This window comes from Nerophis lumbriciformis, linkage group LG09, assembly GCF_033978685.3.
Source record: "Nerophis lumbriciformis linkage group LG09, RoL_Nlum_v2.1, whole genome shotgun sequence".
Classification (NCBI taxonomy): Eukaryota; Metazoa; Chordata; class Actinopteri; order Syngnathiformes; family Syngnathidae; genus Nerophis; species Nerophis lumbriciformis.
In genome coordinates this window covers 25284946-25305394 of record NC_084556.2, presented here as the reverse complement: position 1 = coordinate 25305394, position 20449 = coordinate 25284946, and the positions used below count along the sequence as shown (strand labels likewise).

Genomic DNA, 20449 nt, shown 5'->3' with positions numbered 1-20449 from the left:
AAAATGTGCCTTGGCTCAAAAAAGGTTGAAAAACACTGACTTAGACGACTATCAAAATAGTTGTTAGTTGCAGCCCTAATGTAGATCTGCTTCCTAATCAAAGTATAATTTAAATGTTGCCATTAATATAAATAAAACACAAAATCCTTTCTTTTTGTCAAAATAGTTATTGTGGTGATAAAAAAAAACTGAACTAAAAGAAATGTGTACTGATATACAAGATGCTGATGAACAACATTTTTTGTTGTTGATTTTTCAATATACAATGTGAGTTGTGGGTACCAACATGTTAATTTTCTGGCAAAACAAGCGTATCCCTTTCATTTGGGTTGAAACAGATTATGTAAACAAAAGTTACAAAAAATTAGTAGCTCTCTGCAATTTTATTTTGTAAAAGTAGTTCTCAAAAGAAAAAAGGTTTAAGACCCCTGGTGTAAGGCGTTGTCCTGGAATACACCAAAATGATCAACTGTATTGGAATTTGGGAGACATTCTCAATTCAATTTGTAATACTTGGTCTTGGGGAGAACACATTGCTGTTTTGTTAGGTGTATTGTGGACAATGGCTGCCATCTAATGGACACAGGTGGGCATAGCTCAGCACACTTGAAACTATTCAAAATGTAACCCAAACAAAAATGGGCCTAAAATTGAATATGAAAAAGGAAACATTTTTAATGAGGCTAAGTACATGAGTGGACAGATTGTGTTAAAGTGAGGTGTGAATAATATAGATTGTAGACTAATAAATAAATAGAAACAGAAATAATAAAAACTTAGTAACAAACCACAATAGTTAGTTTTTGCTCGATAACCAGAACTCTATTGCTTCTAACCAAGTCACTGCAATTGGGCATTGCTGGTTGCAGAGCAACCTCATACAACAACACAAGGAAAGTGAATTCACCCTACAAATGCAATATTTTAATATGATAAAATAAAGGCCTACTTGCAAAATCACATGATCCAATTTTTTCTTTTTAATTCTCAAAACAAATGTTTTTCCTGACTGCCAGTCTTTATCTCATCTAAAAAGGAACATTTCTTCTCAATTTAAATACAAACCCCGTTTCCATATGAGTTGGGAAATTGTGTTAGATGTAAATATAAACGGAATACAATGATTTGCAAATAATTTTCAACCCATATTCAGTTGAATATGCTACAAAGACAACATATTTGATGTTCAAACTGATAAACTTTTTTTTTTTTTGCAAATAATCATCAACTTTAGAATTTGATGCCAGCAACACGCGACAAAGAAGTTGGGAAAGGTGGCAATAAATACTGATAAAGTTGAGGAATGCTCATCAAACACTTATTTGGAACATCCCACAGGTGTGCAGGCTAATTGGGAACAGATGGGTGCCATGATTGGGTATAAAAACAGCTTCCCAAAAAATGCTCAGTCTTTCACAAGAAAGGATGGGGCGAGGTACACCCCTTTGTCCACAACTGCGTGAGCAAATAGTCAAACAGTTTAAGAACAACGTTTCTCAAAGTGCAATTGCAAGAAATTTAGGGATTTCAACATCCACGGTCCATAATATCATCAAAAGGTTCAGAGAATCTGGAGAAATCACTCCACGTAAGCGGCATGGCCGAAAACCAACATTGAATGACTGTGACCTTCGATCCCTCAGACGGCACTGTATCAAAAACCGACATCAATTTCTAAAGGATATCACCACATGGGCTCAGGAACACTTCAGAAAACCACTGTCACTAAATACAGTTTGTCGCTACATCTGTAAGTGCAAGTTAAAGCTCTACTATGCAAAGTGAAAGCCATTTATCAACAACATCCAGAAACGCCGCCGGCTTCTCTGGGCCCGAGATCATCTAAGATGGACTGATACAAAGTGGAAAAGTGTTCTGTGGTCTGACGAGTCCACATTTCAAATTGTTTTTGGAAATATTCGACATCGTGTCATCCGGACCAAAGGGGAAGCGAACCATCCAGAGTGTTATCGACGCAAAGTTCAAAAGCCAGCATCTATGATGGTATGGGGGTGCATTAGTGCCCAAGGAATGGGTAACTTACACATCTGTGAAGGTACCATTAATGCTGAAGGGTACATACAGGTTTTGGAACAACATATGCTGCCATCTAAGTGCCGTCTTTTTCATGGACGGCCCTGCTTATTTCAGCAAGACAATGCCAAGCCACATTCAGCACGTGCTACAACAGCGTGGCTTCGTAAAAAAGAGTGCGGGTACTTTCCTGCCCCCCCCCCCCCCGCAGTCCAGACCTGTCTCCCATTGAAAATGTGTAGCGAATTATGAAGCGTAAAATACGACAGCGGAGACCCCGGACTGTTGAACGACTTAAGCTCTACATAAAACAAGAATGGGAAAGAATTCCACTTTCAAAGCTTCAACAATTAGTTTCCTCGGTTCCCAATCGTTTATTGAGTATTGTTAAAAGAAAAGGTGATGTAACACAGTGGTGAACATGCCCTTTCCCAACTACTTTGGCACGTGTTGCAGCCATGAAATTCTAAGTTAATTATTATTTGGGAAAAAAAAAAAAACTTTTATGAATTTGAACATCAAATATCTTGTCTTTGTAGTGCATTCAATTGAATATGTGACGACCGGGGCGCATTGTGATGCGGGGTTCGTTCTCTCAGGAATGCAGACGGGCGTCAGACACAGCGTGCAGGTAAGAAAGTATTTATTTACGAAATAACTCAGAATAAACAAAGAAAAGGGTGCTCATAGCACATAAGGCAAAAACTAAAAGAGCTAGCATGGGAGCTAGAAGGTAAAAAAGGAGTTTAGCATGGAAGCTAACAGGTACAGAGCCAGAACAAAAGTCGTCAACTGTTGCATGAAAACAAACTACGAAGCCAGAACGAATGACAGGGAGGACAGACTTAAATAATAATGTCAGTGATGACAAACAGGTGCGTGTCGGGAACAAACGCGGCAGGTGAAAATAATAAGCAGCCATGGCAACAAACTCAGGTGTACAAAACAGGTACTCAAGGAGTCCAAAACTAACCAAAAACACAAGTATCTTGTAAACGTAAACAGAAAATATGATCCGGGCAGCGGATCATAACAGTACCCCCCCCTTAAGGGACAGATTCCAGATGTCCCCTAGAAAAACTAAAAACCCCCCAACTATAACAAAGTTCAAGAGTCAAGGGAGGGTGGAGGGAGGATTTGGCGGAGGGTCGCCAGGTCACATGTCCCCGAATCCACCGGGGACGAGTCAGGTGGAGGCGGCGAATGGAACGCCGCTGCCGGAGGCGAGGTGGACGACCACGGAAAGGCCACATTCGTGGCTGCCGAGAAGGTGGGCGTGAGTGGCGCCAAAAGTTCAGCAGCCGGAGAGTTCTGCGACTACGTCTCGGGTGTCGCTGCTGTTTGGGTCCATACACATACCTCCGAGAGCGCCACTTGCGCAGCCAGACCACTTGAGGTCGCTGATACGACGATGAGGGCGAGAGAGCAGATGTCGCCGTGGAAGCAGGAGGATGCGTCGTCGTCGTGGAAACAGGAAGCGTCGTCGTCGCCGTGGAAACAGGAAGCGTCGTCGCCGCCGTGGAAACAGGAAGCGTCGTCGCCGCCGTGGAAACAGGAAGCGTCGTCGCCGCCGTGGAAACAGGAAGCGTCGTCGCCGTGGAAACAGGAAGCGTCGTCGCCGTGGAAACAGGAAGCGTCGTCACCGTGGAAACAGAAGGCGTCGTCGCCGTGGAAACAGAAGGCGTCGTCGCTGTCGGCGTGGGCGGAGCCAGAGGCGGAGCAGGCGGCTCGTCTGTCGGCGTGGGCGGAGCCAGAGGCGGAGCAGGCGGCTCGTCTGTCGGCGTGGGCGGAGCCAGAGGCGGAGCAGGCAGCTCGTCTGTCGGCGTGGGCGGAGCCAGAGGCGGAGCAGGCGGCTCGTCTGTCGGCGTGGGCGGAGCCAGAGGCGGAGCAGGCAACGGAGTATCTGCGGGTGGTGGATGTCTGAGCTGGACTGCTGTGTTGGCCGTAGGGGGAATCATCACCTGCAGCGCGGTGAGAATACTGCCCAGCTGTCTCTCCAAAACATCAAGGCGGGCGTCTTGGCGTTCCGCCATGGCATTGACGCAAGCCCCAAGAACGCCAAACTGTTCCTCCTGTTGTCCAAGTTGTTTGGCCTGTTGGTGCAATGCCCTTTTTACTTGGTCGGTCTCTGCGGGGTCTCGTGTGCATTGCAGCGATGGAGCAGGAGGTGGAGAGGATGGTGTTTGCAGGACCACCAGGGATGATGGTGGCGTCAGAGTGGCAGGCGTCCGGGCTGTCGTCGTTGAAACAGGTGCTGGTGCGGAAACCAGACTTTGAGTCGGTGCTGGTGTGGAAACCAGACTTGGATTCGGTGCTGGTGCGAGAACCAGCCTTGGAGCAGGTGCTGGGCGTGACTTTGGCGGAGGTGGCCTGGCCGGGGGTTGCAACTTAGCATGCCGAAGGTCTGGTGGCGGAGGCCGGCATGGAGGTTTGGGCTTGGCTGGGTGCAGCTGTGCCCGCCCACTAGCAAAGCACCCAGTACTAGCCCCCCCCCCTCAAGAAGCGGATCCCAGACGCGTCTGGAACAGTCTTTAGGGGTGGGAGGGAGGAGGTGAGGAGGTGGGTAGGCTCCTCCCCTTTTGATTGTCCTAATTGTCTATTCTGCTCTTCAATAGTGGACTGTAGGGACGACCAAGAGGGAGAAAACAGAGGAGTGGGCGGAGCTTGAGCCATAGGGGGTGGGGCTTGAAAACCAGAATGTGACTGGTACTGACTAGACTTATAATTAACAAAAATGTCCTGATAGTATTTAATTGTTGAATTAAAGTCATTTGGAGGCGGCTGACAGAAAGAGGTGACTGAATTTAAAAAAATTTCTTCGTCTATGACGTCATCACTAGTGGACGGGATGACGTCATCCGCGCGGGTCTCCTGCTGACTGACAGCCCAATCAGTGAACTGTTTGGCAAAGTGAGTGATGGGATTATCAAACATCGGCGGAGGGGAATCCCGGGCTGCTTGGCTGTGCTCCGGAGGGAAGAATTGCGGGGGTGGCGCGTCTCTGTCGCGAGCTGAAGCCGTCTTGTGCGACTTCCGCCTTCGCTGACGCGTGCGAGCGGGCTGAGAGCGGACCTCCCCGGGCCAGATGGAGTCGATCGGGACCAGAACACCTCCAGGTCCCCATATCATCTCCTCATCTGGATTGCAGCGGAGCGTCTCTGCCTCCATCGCTCGGAGGACCATCCACGCACCTTCATCCACCTCCGTCAGGCCCGATGCGAAAGAACTTTTTGCTGGCTTCGTACTGTGACGACCGGGGCGCATTGTGATGCGGGGTTCGTTCTCTCAGGAATGCAGACGGGCGTCAGACACAGCGTGCAGGTAAGAAAGTATTTATTTACGAAATAACTCAGAATAAACAAAGAAAAGGGTGCTCATAGCACATAAGGCAAAAACTAAAAGAGCTAGCATGGGAGCTAGAAGGTAAAAAAGGAGTTTAGCATGGAAGCTAACAGGTACAGAGCCAGAACAAAAGTCGTCAACTGTTGCATGAAAACAAACTACGAAGCCAGAACGAATGACAGGGAGGACAGACTTAAATAATAATGTCAGTGATGACAAACAGGTGCGTGTCGGGAACAAACGCGGCAGGTGAAAATAATAAGCAGCCATGGCAACAAACTCAGGTGTACAAAACAGGTACTCAAGGAGTCCAAAACTAACCAAAAACACAAGTATCTTGTAAACGTAAACAGAAAATATGATCCGGGCAGCGGATCATAACAGAATATGGGTTGAAAAGGATTTGCAAATCGTTGTATTCCGTTTATATTTACGTCTAACACAATTTCCCAACTCATATGGAAACAGGGTTTGTACATTTTCTGTCATGAATGAAGCAAGCCATATTTGTGCAGCATGTGTGGTATCTATGTTACACAGCTCTAGATCCAGAAGCAAGATCACACTATAATAACCACCTATAAATAGAGCTGCTGCTGCTGCTTCTAGGTCAGAGTCAGCCGTACATTTTTTTCAGCTTTCCTAAATGACCCGTATACTGATGGTCGTCGAGAAGGTGTGTGAGGAGTAAATGATGCGCATCATTTTCAATGATCTAATCATAAACACCAGCTTGGATTGTGATTGGTGTAATTTTCACATTTGCAGTCTGTCCTTTATGGCATAACATTGTCCTGAAGACACCTCTACATGAGGAAATGTCAACCAATAAATACTATTGGGTGCTATACTGTCTGTTGGGTAATGACATAGTACTAAATTATAACCCAAGCTATACATTAGGACAGAGGTAGGGAACCTATGGCTCTAGAGACAGATGTGGCTCTTTTGATAACTGCATCTGGCTCTCAGATAAATCTTAGCTGACATTGCTTAACACGATAAGTAATGAATAATTCCGCTGGTAATCACAGTGTTAAAAATAACATACAAAATATAAAACATTCTCATGCATTTTAATCCATCCATCCGTTTTCTACCACACCTGTTCAAGAAGTCGCATTAATGTTAAGAAGTATTTTATTTATTATTGGTTAGCTTCAGAATAACAATGTTATTAAAAAGAATAAGAGACTTATTGTACTCTAAAAATGTTGGTCTTACTTAAAAATGCACGCATTTAGTTGTATTCAGTGTTAAAAAATATTATATGGCTCTCACGGAAATACATTTTTAAATATTTGACTTTCATCGCTCTCTCAGCCAAAAAGGTTCCCGACCCCTGCATTAGGATGTTCCATATGTTTTTCGTGCACTAAGAATGGTATAATAGTACTTTTCTGAGCATGTATTACTACTTATGTAAATACATGCCACGGTCGGACACTGTAAAAGAATCAAATTCAGGTGTAGCAACTGATAAAGAGTTAGGTTGGACACGCCTCTTCTCGGCGCACATGATAATCCACATGAAAAGAATTGAATAGGCTGCCAGTCAAGTCTTACACGACCATATGGCCCGGGACTGTAGTGGCGCTTGGGCCGTTGTCTACTCCATTGTTTGGTGTCAAAGGGGGCCGGGGGATGGGGTGTAAATACACCAGAACACGTTCTTTCAAAACACACGCTCTCCAGTGAATATGAGCACAAAGGCACATAGCCATGTCTTTAACAGTTCGATCTCCCACATGGAAATATTCATCAACGCAAGCCTTGATCAATAGAAGTAAGCAGTAGATTAAAAATAAAGTGCAAAACAACCATGTGAAATATTCTCAAATAACAGGAAATGGGAAACAGAACACTTGATTACTTGATTTATATATAGTTATACTGTACAATATTTTATACAATCCATTGTGGAATGAACAGGGTGTGTAGGTGTTTGCTGTACATCAAATCTACAATAGTAAAACAGCCTTCCATGCATGCAGCCATTTTTTACAGCTTGTCCTTTTTGGGGTCGCAGGTGGTGCTGGAGCTTATCCCAGCTGCACTCGAGCGGAAGGCGGAGCACACCGTGGACAAGTCACCAGCTCATCGCAGGGCCAACATCTTAAAAAGTGAAAATGATCATGTTCTGTCATTAAATTGCCTGTACTTTCTTTTAGTATGTGGTGTGTAATAAACCTTGGATGATGACTAAAAAATGTCTCGAGTCTACTGAATGCATGCAGATTGAGAGGCAAATATTGTTATGAAAGCATAGGTGGTTGAAATATACTGGTTTTACCGTAGGAGTGCTGGAAAAAAATGCTTCATATCTGAATCACGATTCTTATGTATTACGATACGGACTGTTTTCTCTGCTGGACTCTAGAAAGTGGACGCATGTGAAGAAGTGCAATATATTTATCTGTACAGTAATCTATGTATTTATTTATATATATTTATTTATTTTATATATATATATTATATATATTATTTATATATATTTATTTATTTTATATATATCCATCCATCCATCCATTTTCTACCGCTTATTCCCTTTGGGGTCACGGGGGGCGCTGGAGCCTATCTCAGCTACAATCGGGCGGAAGGCGGGGTACACCCTGGACAAGTCGCCACCTCATCGCAGGGCCAACACAGATAGACAGACAACATTCATACATATTATGTATATTATTTATATATATTTATTTATTTATTTATATATGCATCTTATTGCTTTTTATCCTGCACTACAGTTGAGCTTATGTAACGAAATGTCGTTCTTATCTGTGCTCTAAAGTTCAAATTTGAATGACAATAAAAAGGAAGTCTAAGTCTAAGTCTAAATCGATTCAGTTGTTATTTTTCAAGCAAATTTTTAGAGTACGTTTTTAGGCCATCTACAGTGCATCAGGAAAGTGTTCACAGCGCTTCTTTTTTCAACATTTTGTTATTATACAGCACTTATTCCAAAATTTAATACGCTAAATTTTGTCCTTAAAATTCTACTATGTTAAAAGTTTTTTTTTTTTTTTTTGTGCAAATTTATTAAAACAATAAATAGAAATTAAAAACACGTATTCACAGCCTTTGCTGAATACTGTAGCATATTTTCTGTTGTATTTTGAAAACAAAAATGTATTTATCAAATATAGAATAAGGCTGTAACATAACAAAATGTGGAAAAAGTGAAGCGCTGTGAATACTTTCTGGATGCACTGTACGGCTTACTTCCTGCGCGTACATGTCATATGTCGAAGAGGAGCATTTATAACATGTAACCGGTTTTAAAAATGTAATTTTATTATTAAACCAAATAATATGTTGCGAGAATCGGTTTCAATCCCGAAATGTGTTGAATCGAGAATCACTTCTGAATCGCATCGTCACCCCAAGAATCAAACTAATCGGGAGCTGTCAGCAGTGGCCATGAGCGTCGGCAGTACTGGCAGGCTGCTCTTTATCTCGGACTCCCTCTCTGGACGACGGTTCCTGTGTTACACGCGCGCGAAGAGGAGCGTCCTGCCAGCATCAAGGTTGGCCATGAGTCCCATGGCCACCCCATGGAAGCGGTCAATGGCAGCCCTCTCCGCACTTACGGTATATGGTACGTGGAGCTGTGTTTCGGTGGACAGCGTTTCAGTTGGACCTTGTGACTGCTAAAGTGACGGTGCCGCTCGTCGGTGCAGATTTTCTCTGTGCTTTCTGCTTTCTTGTGGATGTAAAAAACAGGCGCTTGGTGGATGCGATTACGTTCTGCTCGTACGAGTGCAGTCTCAGCGCGACAGACTCCATCAGGCTTTCCAGCATGCTACCCACCGCGGACGTCTTTCTTCGCCTCCTTGCTGAGTTCCCCACCCTGGCGCAGCCCACGTTCTCATCATCTACCGCCAAGCATGGTGTGGAACACCACATTGCCACCACGGGCCCCCCTGTGCACGCACAAGCCCGGCGCCTGCAAAACTCTCCATCGCTAGAGATGAATTTGAGACCATGGAACGCCACGGGATCATTTGCCGCTCAGACAGCCACTGGGCGTCGCCCCTCCTCAACTGGAGGTGATTACCGCAGACTCAACGATGCGACGACCCCGGACCGCTTTGTGTGTCAAAAGATACTTCAAGTTGTCTTGCTTTCGCGTTACAAGCGCAACACTAGTCTCTATCAAACTACATCATATGTATTGTATTGCTTGTAAGTGCTATGGACCCTGACAAATAGGAGTTTGGATACAGTGGTACACTATATTGCCAAAAGTATTTGGCCACCCAACCAAATGATGAGAATCAGGTGTCCTAATCACTGTATAAAATCAAGCACCTAAGCGTGGAGACTGTTTCTACAAACATTTGTTAAAGAATGGGCCGCTCTCAGTGATTTCCAGCGTGGAACTGTTATAGGATGCTACCTGTGCAACAAATCCAGTCGTGAAATTTTCTCGCTCCTAAATATATCAAAGTCAACTTTATTATAAGAAAAGTGAAGAGTTTGGAAACAACAGTAAGTCAGTCACCAAGTGGTAGGACACGTAAACTGACAGAGAGGGGTCAGCGGATGCTGAAGCGCATAGTGCAAAGACTTTCTGCACAGTCAGTTACTACAGAGCTCCAAACTTCATCTGATCTTCCAATTAGCCCACATACAGTACGCAGAGAGCTTCATGGAATGGGTTTCCATGGCTGAGCAGCTACATCTAAGCCATTCATCACCAAGTCCAATGCAAAGTGTTAGATGCAGTGGTGTAAAGAACGTTGCCACTGGACTCTACAGCAGTGGAGACGCCTTCTCTGGAGTGATGAATCACGCTTTTCTGGCAATCTGATGGACCATTCTGGGTTTGGAGGTTGCCAGGAGAACGCTACATTTTGGACTGCATTGTGCCGAGTGTGAAATTTGGTGGAGGAGGATTTATGGTATGGGGTTGTATTCCAGGAGTTGGGATTGGCCCCTTAGTTCCAGTGAAAGGAACTTTAAATGCTCCAGGATACCAAAACAATTTGGACAATTCCATGGGATGGCACATCAAGTTCATATGTGAGTAAAGGCAGGTGGCCAAATACATTTGGCAATATAGTGTATGTCCGTTTTTGTACGCTCATATGATTTAGTTTTACACCAATGTTTTGTCAAAATATTGCCCCGGTTTTGATATACCATCATATGTTAATGTACGGCGAAACATTTCTGAATAAACTATTCCTTTTGTCTGTATCATTGCGTTAAACTGAGTGCCCAAACACAGAATCCTACCTGTTGGTGATTTAGTCTGTGTACAGGAGCAAAATAACCCACCATGGAAAGAAGATGAGAAACTAAACTAAACTAGAATCTACTGAATTCAAGAAAGAACACAAAATACGAAGGTAGCATCAACTTGGCTCTGCCCTCTCCACCTCCCTCTTTGCTCTTCATTTCTTCATTTTGTTTTGGTAATTTTTATGTACTTCATATTTTTTTCTGCAAGTTAAACTATCATCATTTGCTTTAAAACATGTTTTGTTTTATTTGTTTTAATTATGTTAATATTTTAGTCTCAATATTATTTGTGTCTGTAACTGAATAATTCAATTTACATTATTTCTTGTATCTATATTTAGGGGTGCGCCGATCAGGATTTTATGCTGCCAATTCCAATACCGATCATCCATGAGTGAGATTGACCAATACCAATAACAATCACATGTATTAACTGTAATTTTTCAATATATTTATGGTGAGGGCTATTAACAGACAATATCAACACAATATTTAAACTAATTCATTATTCTCTTTTATTTCTCTTTTATCTCTTTTACGTACATTGATTGTTCGATCAAAACAAAGTCAATAGACACCAGTAATTTATGGATCGAGTCACCCACATTTTACATGTTGTGTACGGGCTAAGACAATACTCATACACCAACAGTTGTTTTTAAATTATGCATTTTCTTTACTCCTATCAATCTACTTGTTAATTTCCTGTAAATAGCTGCTTACTTTCTGCTGTAACACAGTTCCATTTGGCACCAATTTGGAGGTAATCCTTCTTTGTCATTGTCCCATTTACTCTCTGTAAAGCACCAGTTCCATTGGCAGCAAAACAGGCCCAGAGCATACTACTATTTGACGGTAGGTATGGTGTTCCTAGGATTAAAGGCCTCACCTTTTCTCCTCCAAACATATTGCTGGGTATTGTGGCCAAACCGCTCAATTGTTGTTTCATCTGACATCACATGGGCAAAAATAAGACCTTCTGGAGGAAAGTTCTGTGGTCAGATGAAACACAAATTGAGCTGTTTGGCCACAATACCCAGCAATATGTTTAGAGGAGAAAAGGTGAGGCCTTTATTCCCAGGAACACCAGGCCTACCGTCAAGCATGGTGGTGGTAGTATTATGCTCTGGGCCTGTTTTGCTGCCAATGGAACTGGTGATTTACAGAGAGTAAATGGGACAATGAAAAAGGAGGATTACTTCCAAATTCTTCAGGACAACCTAAAATCATCAGCCCAGAGGTTGGGTCTTGGGCGCAGTTGGGTGTTCCAACAGGACAATGACCCCAAACACACGTCAAAAGTGGTAAAGGAATGGCTAAATCAGGCTAGAATTAAGGTTTTAGAATGGCCTTCCTAAAGTCCTGACTTAAATGTGTGGACAATGCTGAAGAAACAAGTCCATGTCAGAAAACCAACAAATTTAGCTGAACTGCACCAATTTTGTCAAGAGGAGTGGTGAAACTTGCAAAGGGACATGTAACCAAATATTAACATTGCTGTATGTATACTTTTGACCCAGCAGATTTGGTCACATTTTCAGTAGAACCATGATAAATCCATAAAAGAACCAAACTTCATGAATGTTTTTTGTGACCAACAAGTATGTGCTCCAATCACTCTATCACAAAAAAATAAGGAGTTGTAGAAATTATTGGAAACTCAAGACAGCCATGACATTATGTTCTTTACAAGTGTATGTAAACTTTTGACCACGACTGTATATACACACACATGTGAGTTCAAACCCCGGCCGAGTCTTACCAAAGACTATAAAAATGGGACTCATTACCTCCCTGCTTGGCACTCAGGATCAAGGTTTGGAATTGGGGATTAAATCAACAAAATGATTCCCGAGCGCGGCCCCCGCTGCTGCTCACTGCTCCCCTTACCTTCCAGTGGATGGAACAAGGGGATGGGTCAAATGCAGAGGGTAAAATCACCACACCTAGTGTGTGTGTGACTATCAGTGGTACTTTAACTTAACATATATACTGTGTTGGCGTTAACACACTTTTTCTGTCTTTTTACGCATTGAAATCAGAAAGGACGCAAAGTTTCAGGAGTCCGGATTTTTTATTTTTTTTATTTTATGTTTTACCAATAATTGCTTTCCGTCCGTGTTATGTTTTGTTTATATTAGCCGGGTCAAATTATTAATTATTGGTTGACTTCAAAGTAATGCACTTTCCGGTACAATTTCTTAAATTTCGATTTGCCGTTTTATCGCTCACAAGTACTGCATTTCCGTTATTAGGACTCCCGCATGTTATTGTTTTTGTCATGGCGAGCAATAAACCCAAGAAACGAAGCTTCAATGAAAAGTGGCTTCAGGAACCACTTTTCAGCAAATGGCTCAGTTATGAAGATGGAAAGATGTTTTGCACACCGTGTAAACGGGCTAAGAAAAAGAACACCTTTACGACCAGGTGCACTGATATCCAGCCTCACCAGGCACCAAGAAACACCCTCCAATTTGGGTCCCTACAATTCCGCTCTTTGGTCGGAATGACGAGACTGTCGATTTGTTACAACTCTTTATTTATGTTTTCCACAAAGCCAACCGGACATCCACCATGCTCTTCACACTCCTGCATATGCCAGCGCTCCCTCTCCTAACTTGCCCACTCACTTACACACGTCACTCACCCCACATTCCGCCATTCTTAAAAGGGAACACACAGCTAATGGCCATCACGAAGCCAGAGATGAAATACTAGAGGCATTGAGTGCCACTCTATTAAATTACATTGAAACTGACTTGCCAAATGCTAAGTTTGTTGGCATTATTTGCAATGAAGGTGTAGATGTGGCGTTTTTTAAACGACTGATGATCTACATACAGGTGAGAATAATCAATGAAATTTGTCATATGCATGTATGCCCTGGCACACCATTATCATCACTTCATGACCGAAGCAAAATACTTTTTACGCTTTCATGCTGAAATAAATACACCTACAACTTATTAAATGAAAATATAGAAAAAAAATACCGGCAGCGGTAAAGTTTAGATCCATGAAGGAAGGAAGAAAGTGAATGAATGTTTATAACTGAACACATGCATAAAAAATTGTTTTCTTTTGTATTCTTTTTTTAATAAATTAAGTAACGTTTATGACAACCTTTTACCAAAACACAATATAGAATGTGATATACAACAGGATAAAGCATACATTTACCATTTAATTTCCAAACGGTTACAAAAAAGTAGGACCCCAAAAATTTACTGTGGGACCCCATTTTTATGACTTGATGGGGTCCCTGGGACCCCATTTTGAAAATTCCTAGCACCAACACACACACACGCATTATATTTATATATATATATATATAATATACATGTATACATATATATATATATATATATATATATATATATATATATATGCATATATTCCTATATATATATATATATATATATATTATACATGTACATATATATATATATATATATGCATATATTCCTATATATATATATACACACACACACACAGTATATACAGGTAAAAGCCAGTAAATTGGAATATTTTGAAAAACTTGATTTATTTCAGTAATTGCATTCAAAAGGTGTAACTTGTACATTATATTTATTCATTGCACACAGACTGATGCATTCAAATGTTTATTTCATTTAATTTTGATGATTTGAAGTGGCAACAAATGAAAATCCAAAATTCCGTGTGTCACAAAATTAGAATATTACTTAAGGCTAATACAAAAAAGGGATTTTTAGAAATGTTGGCCAACTGAAAAGTATGAAAATGAAAAATATGAGCATGTACAATACTCAATACTTGGTTGGAGCTCCTTTTGCCTCAATTACTGCGTTAATGCGGCGTGGCATGGAGTCGACGAGTTTCTGGCACTGCTCAGGTGTTATGAGAGCCCAGGTTGCTCTGATAGTGGCCTTCAACTCTTCTGCGTTTTTGGGTCTGGCATTCTGCATCTTCCTTTTCACAATACCCCACAGATTTTCTATGGAGCTAAGGTCAGGGGAGTTGGCGGGCCAATTTAGAACAGAAATACCATGGTCCGTAAACCAGGCACGGGTAGATTTTGCGCTGTGTGCAGGCGCCAAGTCCTGTTGGAACTTGAAATCTCCATCTCCATAGAGCAGGTCAGCAGCAGGAAGCATGAAGTGCTCTAAAACTTGCTGGTAGACGGCTGCGTTGACCCTGGATCTCAGGAAACAGAGTGGACCGACACCAGCAGATGACATGGCACCCCAAACCATCACCCAACCATGCAAATTTTGCATTTCCTTTGGAAATCGAGGTCCCAGAGTCTGGAGGAAGACAGGAGAGGCACAGGATCCACGTTGCCTGAAGTCTAGTGTAAAGTTTCCACCATCAGTGATGGTTTGGGGTGCCATGTCATCTGCTGGTGTCGGTCCACTCTGTTTCTTGAGATCCAGGGTCAACGCAGCCGTCTACCAGCAAGTTTTAGAGCACTTCATGCTTCCTGCTGCTGACCTGCTCTATGGAGATGGAGATTTCAAGTTCCAACAGGACTTGGCGCCTGCACACAGCGCAAAATCTACCCGTGCCTGGTTTACGGACCATGGTATTTCTGTTCTAAATTGGCCCGCCAACTCCCCTGACCTTAGCCCCATAGAAAATCTGTGGGGTATTGTGAAAAGGAAGATGCAGAATGCCAGACCCAAAAACGCAGAAGAGTTGAAGGCTACTATCAGAGCAACCTGGGCTCTCATAACACCTGAGCAGTGCCAGAAACTCATCGACTCCATGCCACGCCGCATTAACGCAGTAATTGAGGCAAAAGGAGCTCCAACCAAGTATTGAGTATTGTACATGCTCATATTTTTCATTTTCATACTTTTCAGTTGGCCAACATTTCTAAAAATCCCTTTTTTGTATTAGCCTTAAGTAATATTCTAATTTTGTGACACACGGAATTTTGGATTTTCATTTGTTGCCACTTCAAATCATCAAAATTAAATGACATAAACATTTGAATGCATCAGTCTGTGTGCAATGAATAAATATAATGTACAAGTCTTCACGGTGGCAGAGGGGTTAGTGCATCTGCCTCACAATACGAAGGTCCTGAGTAGTCTTGGGTTCAATCCCGGGCTCGGGATCTTTCTGTGTGGAGTTTGCATGTTCTCCCCGTGACTGCGTGGGTTCCCTCCGGGTACTCCGGCTTCCTCCCACCTCCAAAGACATGCACCTGGGGATAGGTTGATTGGCAACACTAAATTGGCCCTAGTGTGTGGATGTGAGTGTGAATGTTGTCTGTCTATCTGTGTTGGCCCTGCGATGAGGTAGCGACTTGTCCAGGGTGTACCCCGCCTTCCGCCCGATTGTAGCTGAGATAGGCTCCAGCGCCCCCCGCGACCCCAAAAGGGAATACGCGGTAGAAAATGGATGGATGGATGGAAGTTACACCTTTTGAATGCAATTACTGAAATAAATCAAGTTTTTCAAAATATTCTAATTTACTGGCTTTTACCTGTATATATATACACACAGTATATATATATATATATATATATATATATATATATATATATATATATATATATATATATATATATACACACACACACACACACCGTATATATATATATATATATATATATATATATATATATATATATATATATAACATTAGTATTTGCCAAGCCTGCCATTGCAATTATATGTGGAAATCAGTCGAATCTTAATGAACTCAGCGTTCCAATTAGGGGCTGGCGTAAAACACTGACTTCATGATGAAAGCGATAAAACGGTCAAAAGAGAAAGGGCTTTACAGGAACAAATATGACTCACGAGTGTAACTTACATTAAAGTTGTCCTTGTTCCGGCCTTGGGAAGTCTTCAGCCAGCTGCAGTTCAGCTCACTCAGCTCCAGAATGGGCTGCACCTTTAGCCGCACGGACTCTCCAGATTGACGGATCATTTCCACAATCTCATCCCTGCTCCTGTCCTCAACCTTGATCCCATTGATCTCGACCAGCCTGTCTCCTGGCACCAGACCCAGAGCCCTGTCCTTGGTGTCAGCACCAGGCTCTGCAAAGTGCACCACTCGCCGACACACGCCTCCATCAGACTGCCTGTCCAGCATGGTGGTCCTCCTCAAAGAGAAGCCAAAATCCCCAGTGTTGCGCCGCTTTAGTTTCAGTTCTCTGGGATCTGGTATTGGTGGAGCAATAAGTGCAGGCAACTGCAGGTCAACTCCTGGGAAGGTCTTTTCCACCAGTTCGGGTATAAGAATCCTGTGTAGGCTTTGTGGTTTGCTGCCTTGGTAAAAGTACTTATATTTCTGCCCACAAACGCTTGAAGCATCATTGTTTCTCTGGGAGGTACACGGATACTTGGCTAATTCCTCAAACTTAGCCGCTCTCTCCCTTACAGAGCTGCCTATTTGGTTGTGGTCCACTCCCTCAATCTCCTCACCGGGTCCCACATCATGTGCTAAGGTGTTGCAGCTGTTAAGACGTTCAGCATCCAGATCAGTCAGGCTGAGATCCAGGCTGCTTGCCACCTTAATGGGAATAGGATTTGAGATCTCCAACTTGCTCCTTAGTTCCTTCTTGGAGCTCCCCCGATTCAGGTGAAAGAAGCCTCGACGTATGCTCATTTCTTCCAGACTCTTCAATTCAGCCGGTGACATACGCTCTTTCTTGTCCTTTTTGTCTTTCTTTTCCTTCTTGCCAACATCCTTCTCTTTTTCTTTGTCCTTCTTTATCAAATGAAACATGTTTCTAGCGGCCTGCAGTTGGAAGTGTTTACAATCAGAAATGGTTGATATCCGTCATGCACCAGAAGACATCAGATAATGTGAACTATAAGGGAAATAGATGGGGGGAAATGCAATTTTACTTAGTTTTCTACAAAGAATTAGCGTGCAGGGATGAATTTTGCATTTATGTAATGTCCATTTAAATCAGAAATCAAACACAACCAATGCACCATGATATTGATAACATAAATGACCACTGACCTACAATTGAATCTGTTATTATTGACACACACTCATGTCAGTCACAACGTGCTCTCTCACACAATCTAATGACATGCAATACAAGAGATGTACACACAATTCTGCCTTTAACATGCAAAGTTTTGAAAATTTTCATTCCGGTGGATGTAGTTTGCAGTTGTGTTGCAATTCCAATACTTTGCCCATCCCAAACAGCTAAATACACTTATTTCAATATGTGTGTTTTTGTATTGTATAGCAAACTGCAACCACCACTCAAATGACATATCTGATAGTGGCAATGAAAACTTAGCATTAATGTATTTGTAAAAGGTAATACATCTAATTTGACTGTGCAATTCTACCTAATGTTGTGCATGATAAAGCTGCCCTACATTGGTCAAACATCACCATGGAACAAAATGTATCATATATTAAGCACAAGTAGCTTAGACTTACCTTGCACATTGCATGGAGAGTCTTCTATTCTTTGTTTTGGCAAATCCATAATATGCAATTTCCCTCTCAATCCAGCTGCATGTCAGAAAGTCCGAAAGACATTAAAAAGTCGATGAAAACAAATAAGCATGCATATTGTTTCCAGACATCTTATTCATAGTTAATACTATACATTGTGCTCCATCATAGAAGTAGTGCTGGCGAAATGACTGCATGCTACCAAGTGTCTATGTTGTGCTACCACATCCCTACTGCTCGCTGGGCTATAATTCTAAGCTGCTTTGCCCTCATTAAAAGCCCGGTAGCCTCGGGGAAGGATGTCAGTCAGTACAGGGTGTAACACATGAAGTGAAACGGTTACACACAAGTGATAAGCGCCATCCTACCTGTAACTCGTCGGCACATCACATGGCGTTGCTAAAAGTTGTCATCTTACTTCCTGAAATTCACATAAAGTGAGATGACCTTGTGATGCCTTAAATGCTACTGGTAAATTCCAGATTCCGAAGCGACTTTTGGCGTGTGATGGAACGGACAACACCAAAACACCACTCATACATTGTTTATTTGTAATGGCAACATGCCAACATATTCAGTGTGGTCTGGAGGAAAAATATGAAATTAAGCATGTTGTAGTTCTAATGTTTTGTATACCGCCCCTATAATATAAATGTCGATGTTTTTAATTGTGTTGACGTTATTTGTTCTAAATTCCCATTGTACATGAGGGTAGCATTGGTGTATAATGGGCAGCAGCGACATCTAAGGGTCAATTTGAATACTGGGTCAAATGCAGGCAGACCCAGGCTGTTTGATGTGGTGTTAATAAAATGTTATTATGTTAAATGTTGTATTGTTATTATATCAGATACTATCAATTGAGCCAAAATGCAGAAGAAAATGCAACTTTATTGTCCAATGTCCATTTCCATCCATGTTCTACATCTCTTGTTGTAATTAGGGTGTGTGTGTGTGTGTGTGTTTTTTTAATTACGTTAATATGAGTAAGGAACAGACCGATTATACACATGACTCGCTAAAGTGCGCATTGCACTGTATGGGAATAAAGGCATCCAATATACTGTAGAGTAGGACAAACATTTAAATACACAATGGGAAAACCATCACCAACCAGCAAAGCACCGATGAGCAGGGAGTTCAAAGAACATCCTGGAAAAGGTGTGCATTGTGCATTGCATTACATTAGATTAGTTTATTTCAAAGGGGACAATGCAAGTTCATAAAACACATGACTCCACATGGTTAAAAAAGCCAGAATTAGCCAGAAGGCTAGTTTTCACCTGTAGTCCCCTGGCCATGATGTAAAAAAGGCAGTACAATTACAATTTAAAAGAAAAAGAAAAGAAAGAGAGAGAAAAAGAAAAAAAAGCACACAATACATATACAATATGATAAAAAATAAAATACAACATAACATTTATCTTAGCATCAAAACAGGCTCATCTTTTAGTGCTGGCAGCTGTAGGCGTTGATAAACAACATTTTCAATATTTTTGTGAAGGCCTTGTAAGTTCAAGTTAAAGTACCAATGATTGTCACACACACACAAGGTGTGGCAAAATTATTCTCTGCATTTGACCCATCACCCTTGATCACCCCCTGGGAGGTGAGGGGAGCAGTGAGCAGCAGCGGTGGACGCGCCCGGGAATCATTGTGACCAGTTTAACCTCCTCAGGTACTGAGTTCCACACATTTGCGCTCCTTACTGACCAGGCCGACTTACTGAACCTGCCCCTGCGCAGAGGAATGTAACAGTCACCTCTGACAGAGCCTCGAGTGACACGCTCACAAATGTTTCTTTGTCTGATGAACTCTGTCACCATATATATGCCATGCATATAATGGATGGATTTTACAGCACTGTATATTCCAGCATTGTACTGATATAAAGGCACAAACCCTTTTTTTCCCCCCAAAATAAATGTATGACTGCACACTTAAATAGGAATTTGAAATTTGCATAATGACATCATTTTAAAAGGAAACATTTGTGAATTTGATTTAAACTCTACAAACTACAGTATGTCAAACAGAAGGCTTGTATACGATTTGGAATGTCTGTTTATTTAGTTATACTCAACATTATATTGGTTTGATTTGTAATAAACTATTTATTCAATGTCAGTTGCTTCTTCTTTTTTTTTTTTACATATGCTATTGCAAACCACTTTTAACTTGTCATAAATAATCAGGAAAGCATTTAGACCTGTGATGAATGGTTATGCTTGTGAGCATGAAGCTAATTGATCCAAATACAGTATTGATAGTATCGATACCATGGGTAGCAGATTCGATGCTGCAAATGCAAAACACACACAAGTACCATATTGCACAAATGTATTAATGTTTTTGCAGAACATTAGACTACTGAATACAGCAACACCGAAGTTTTCCATCTGT

At 41.9% G+C, this 20449-nt stretch overlaps 1 protein-coding gene across 8 annotated transcripts in view; it reads right to left on the bottom strand.

The window, feature by feature from the left end:
* Positions 1–18534, bottom strand: part of LOC133607458 (unconventional myosin-XVIIIa-like) — a 187099-nt gene extending 168565 nt beyond the window's left edge. For 2 of the 8 annotated variants that reach the window (XM_061962088.1, XM_061962094.1), the window contains exons 1-3: positions 18415–18532; positions 18029–18103; positions 16430–17359 (exon numbers count right to left, since the gene is read on the bottom strand). In XM_061962088.1, coding sequence (XP_061818072.1) covers positions 16430–17359; positions 18029–18037 — 939 coding nt within the window. In that variant the 5' untranslated portion in view covers positions 18038–18103; positions 18415–18532. Of the gene's footprint in view, positions 1–16429; positions 17433–18028; positions 18395–18414 lie in introns of those variants that run through there. The other 6 variants (XM_061962093.1, XM_061962091.1, XM_061962096.1 and 3 more) reach the window with 6 other exon arrangements.
* Between the last annotated feature and the right edge of the window lie 1915 nt (positions 18535–20449).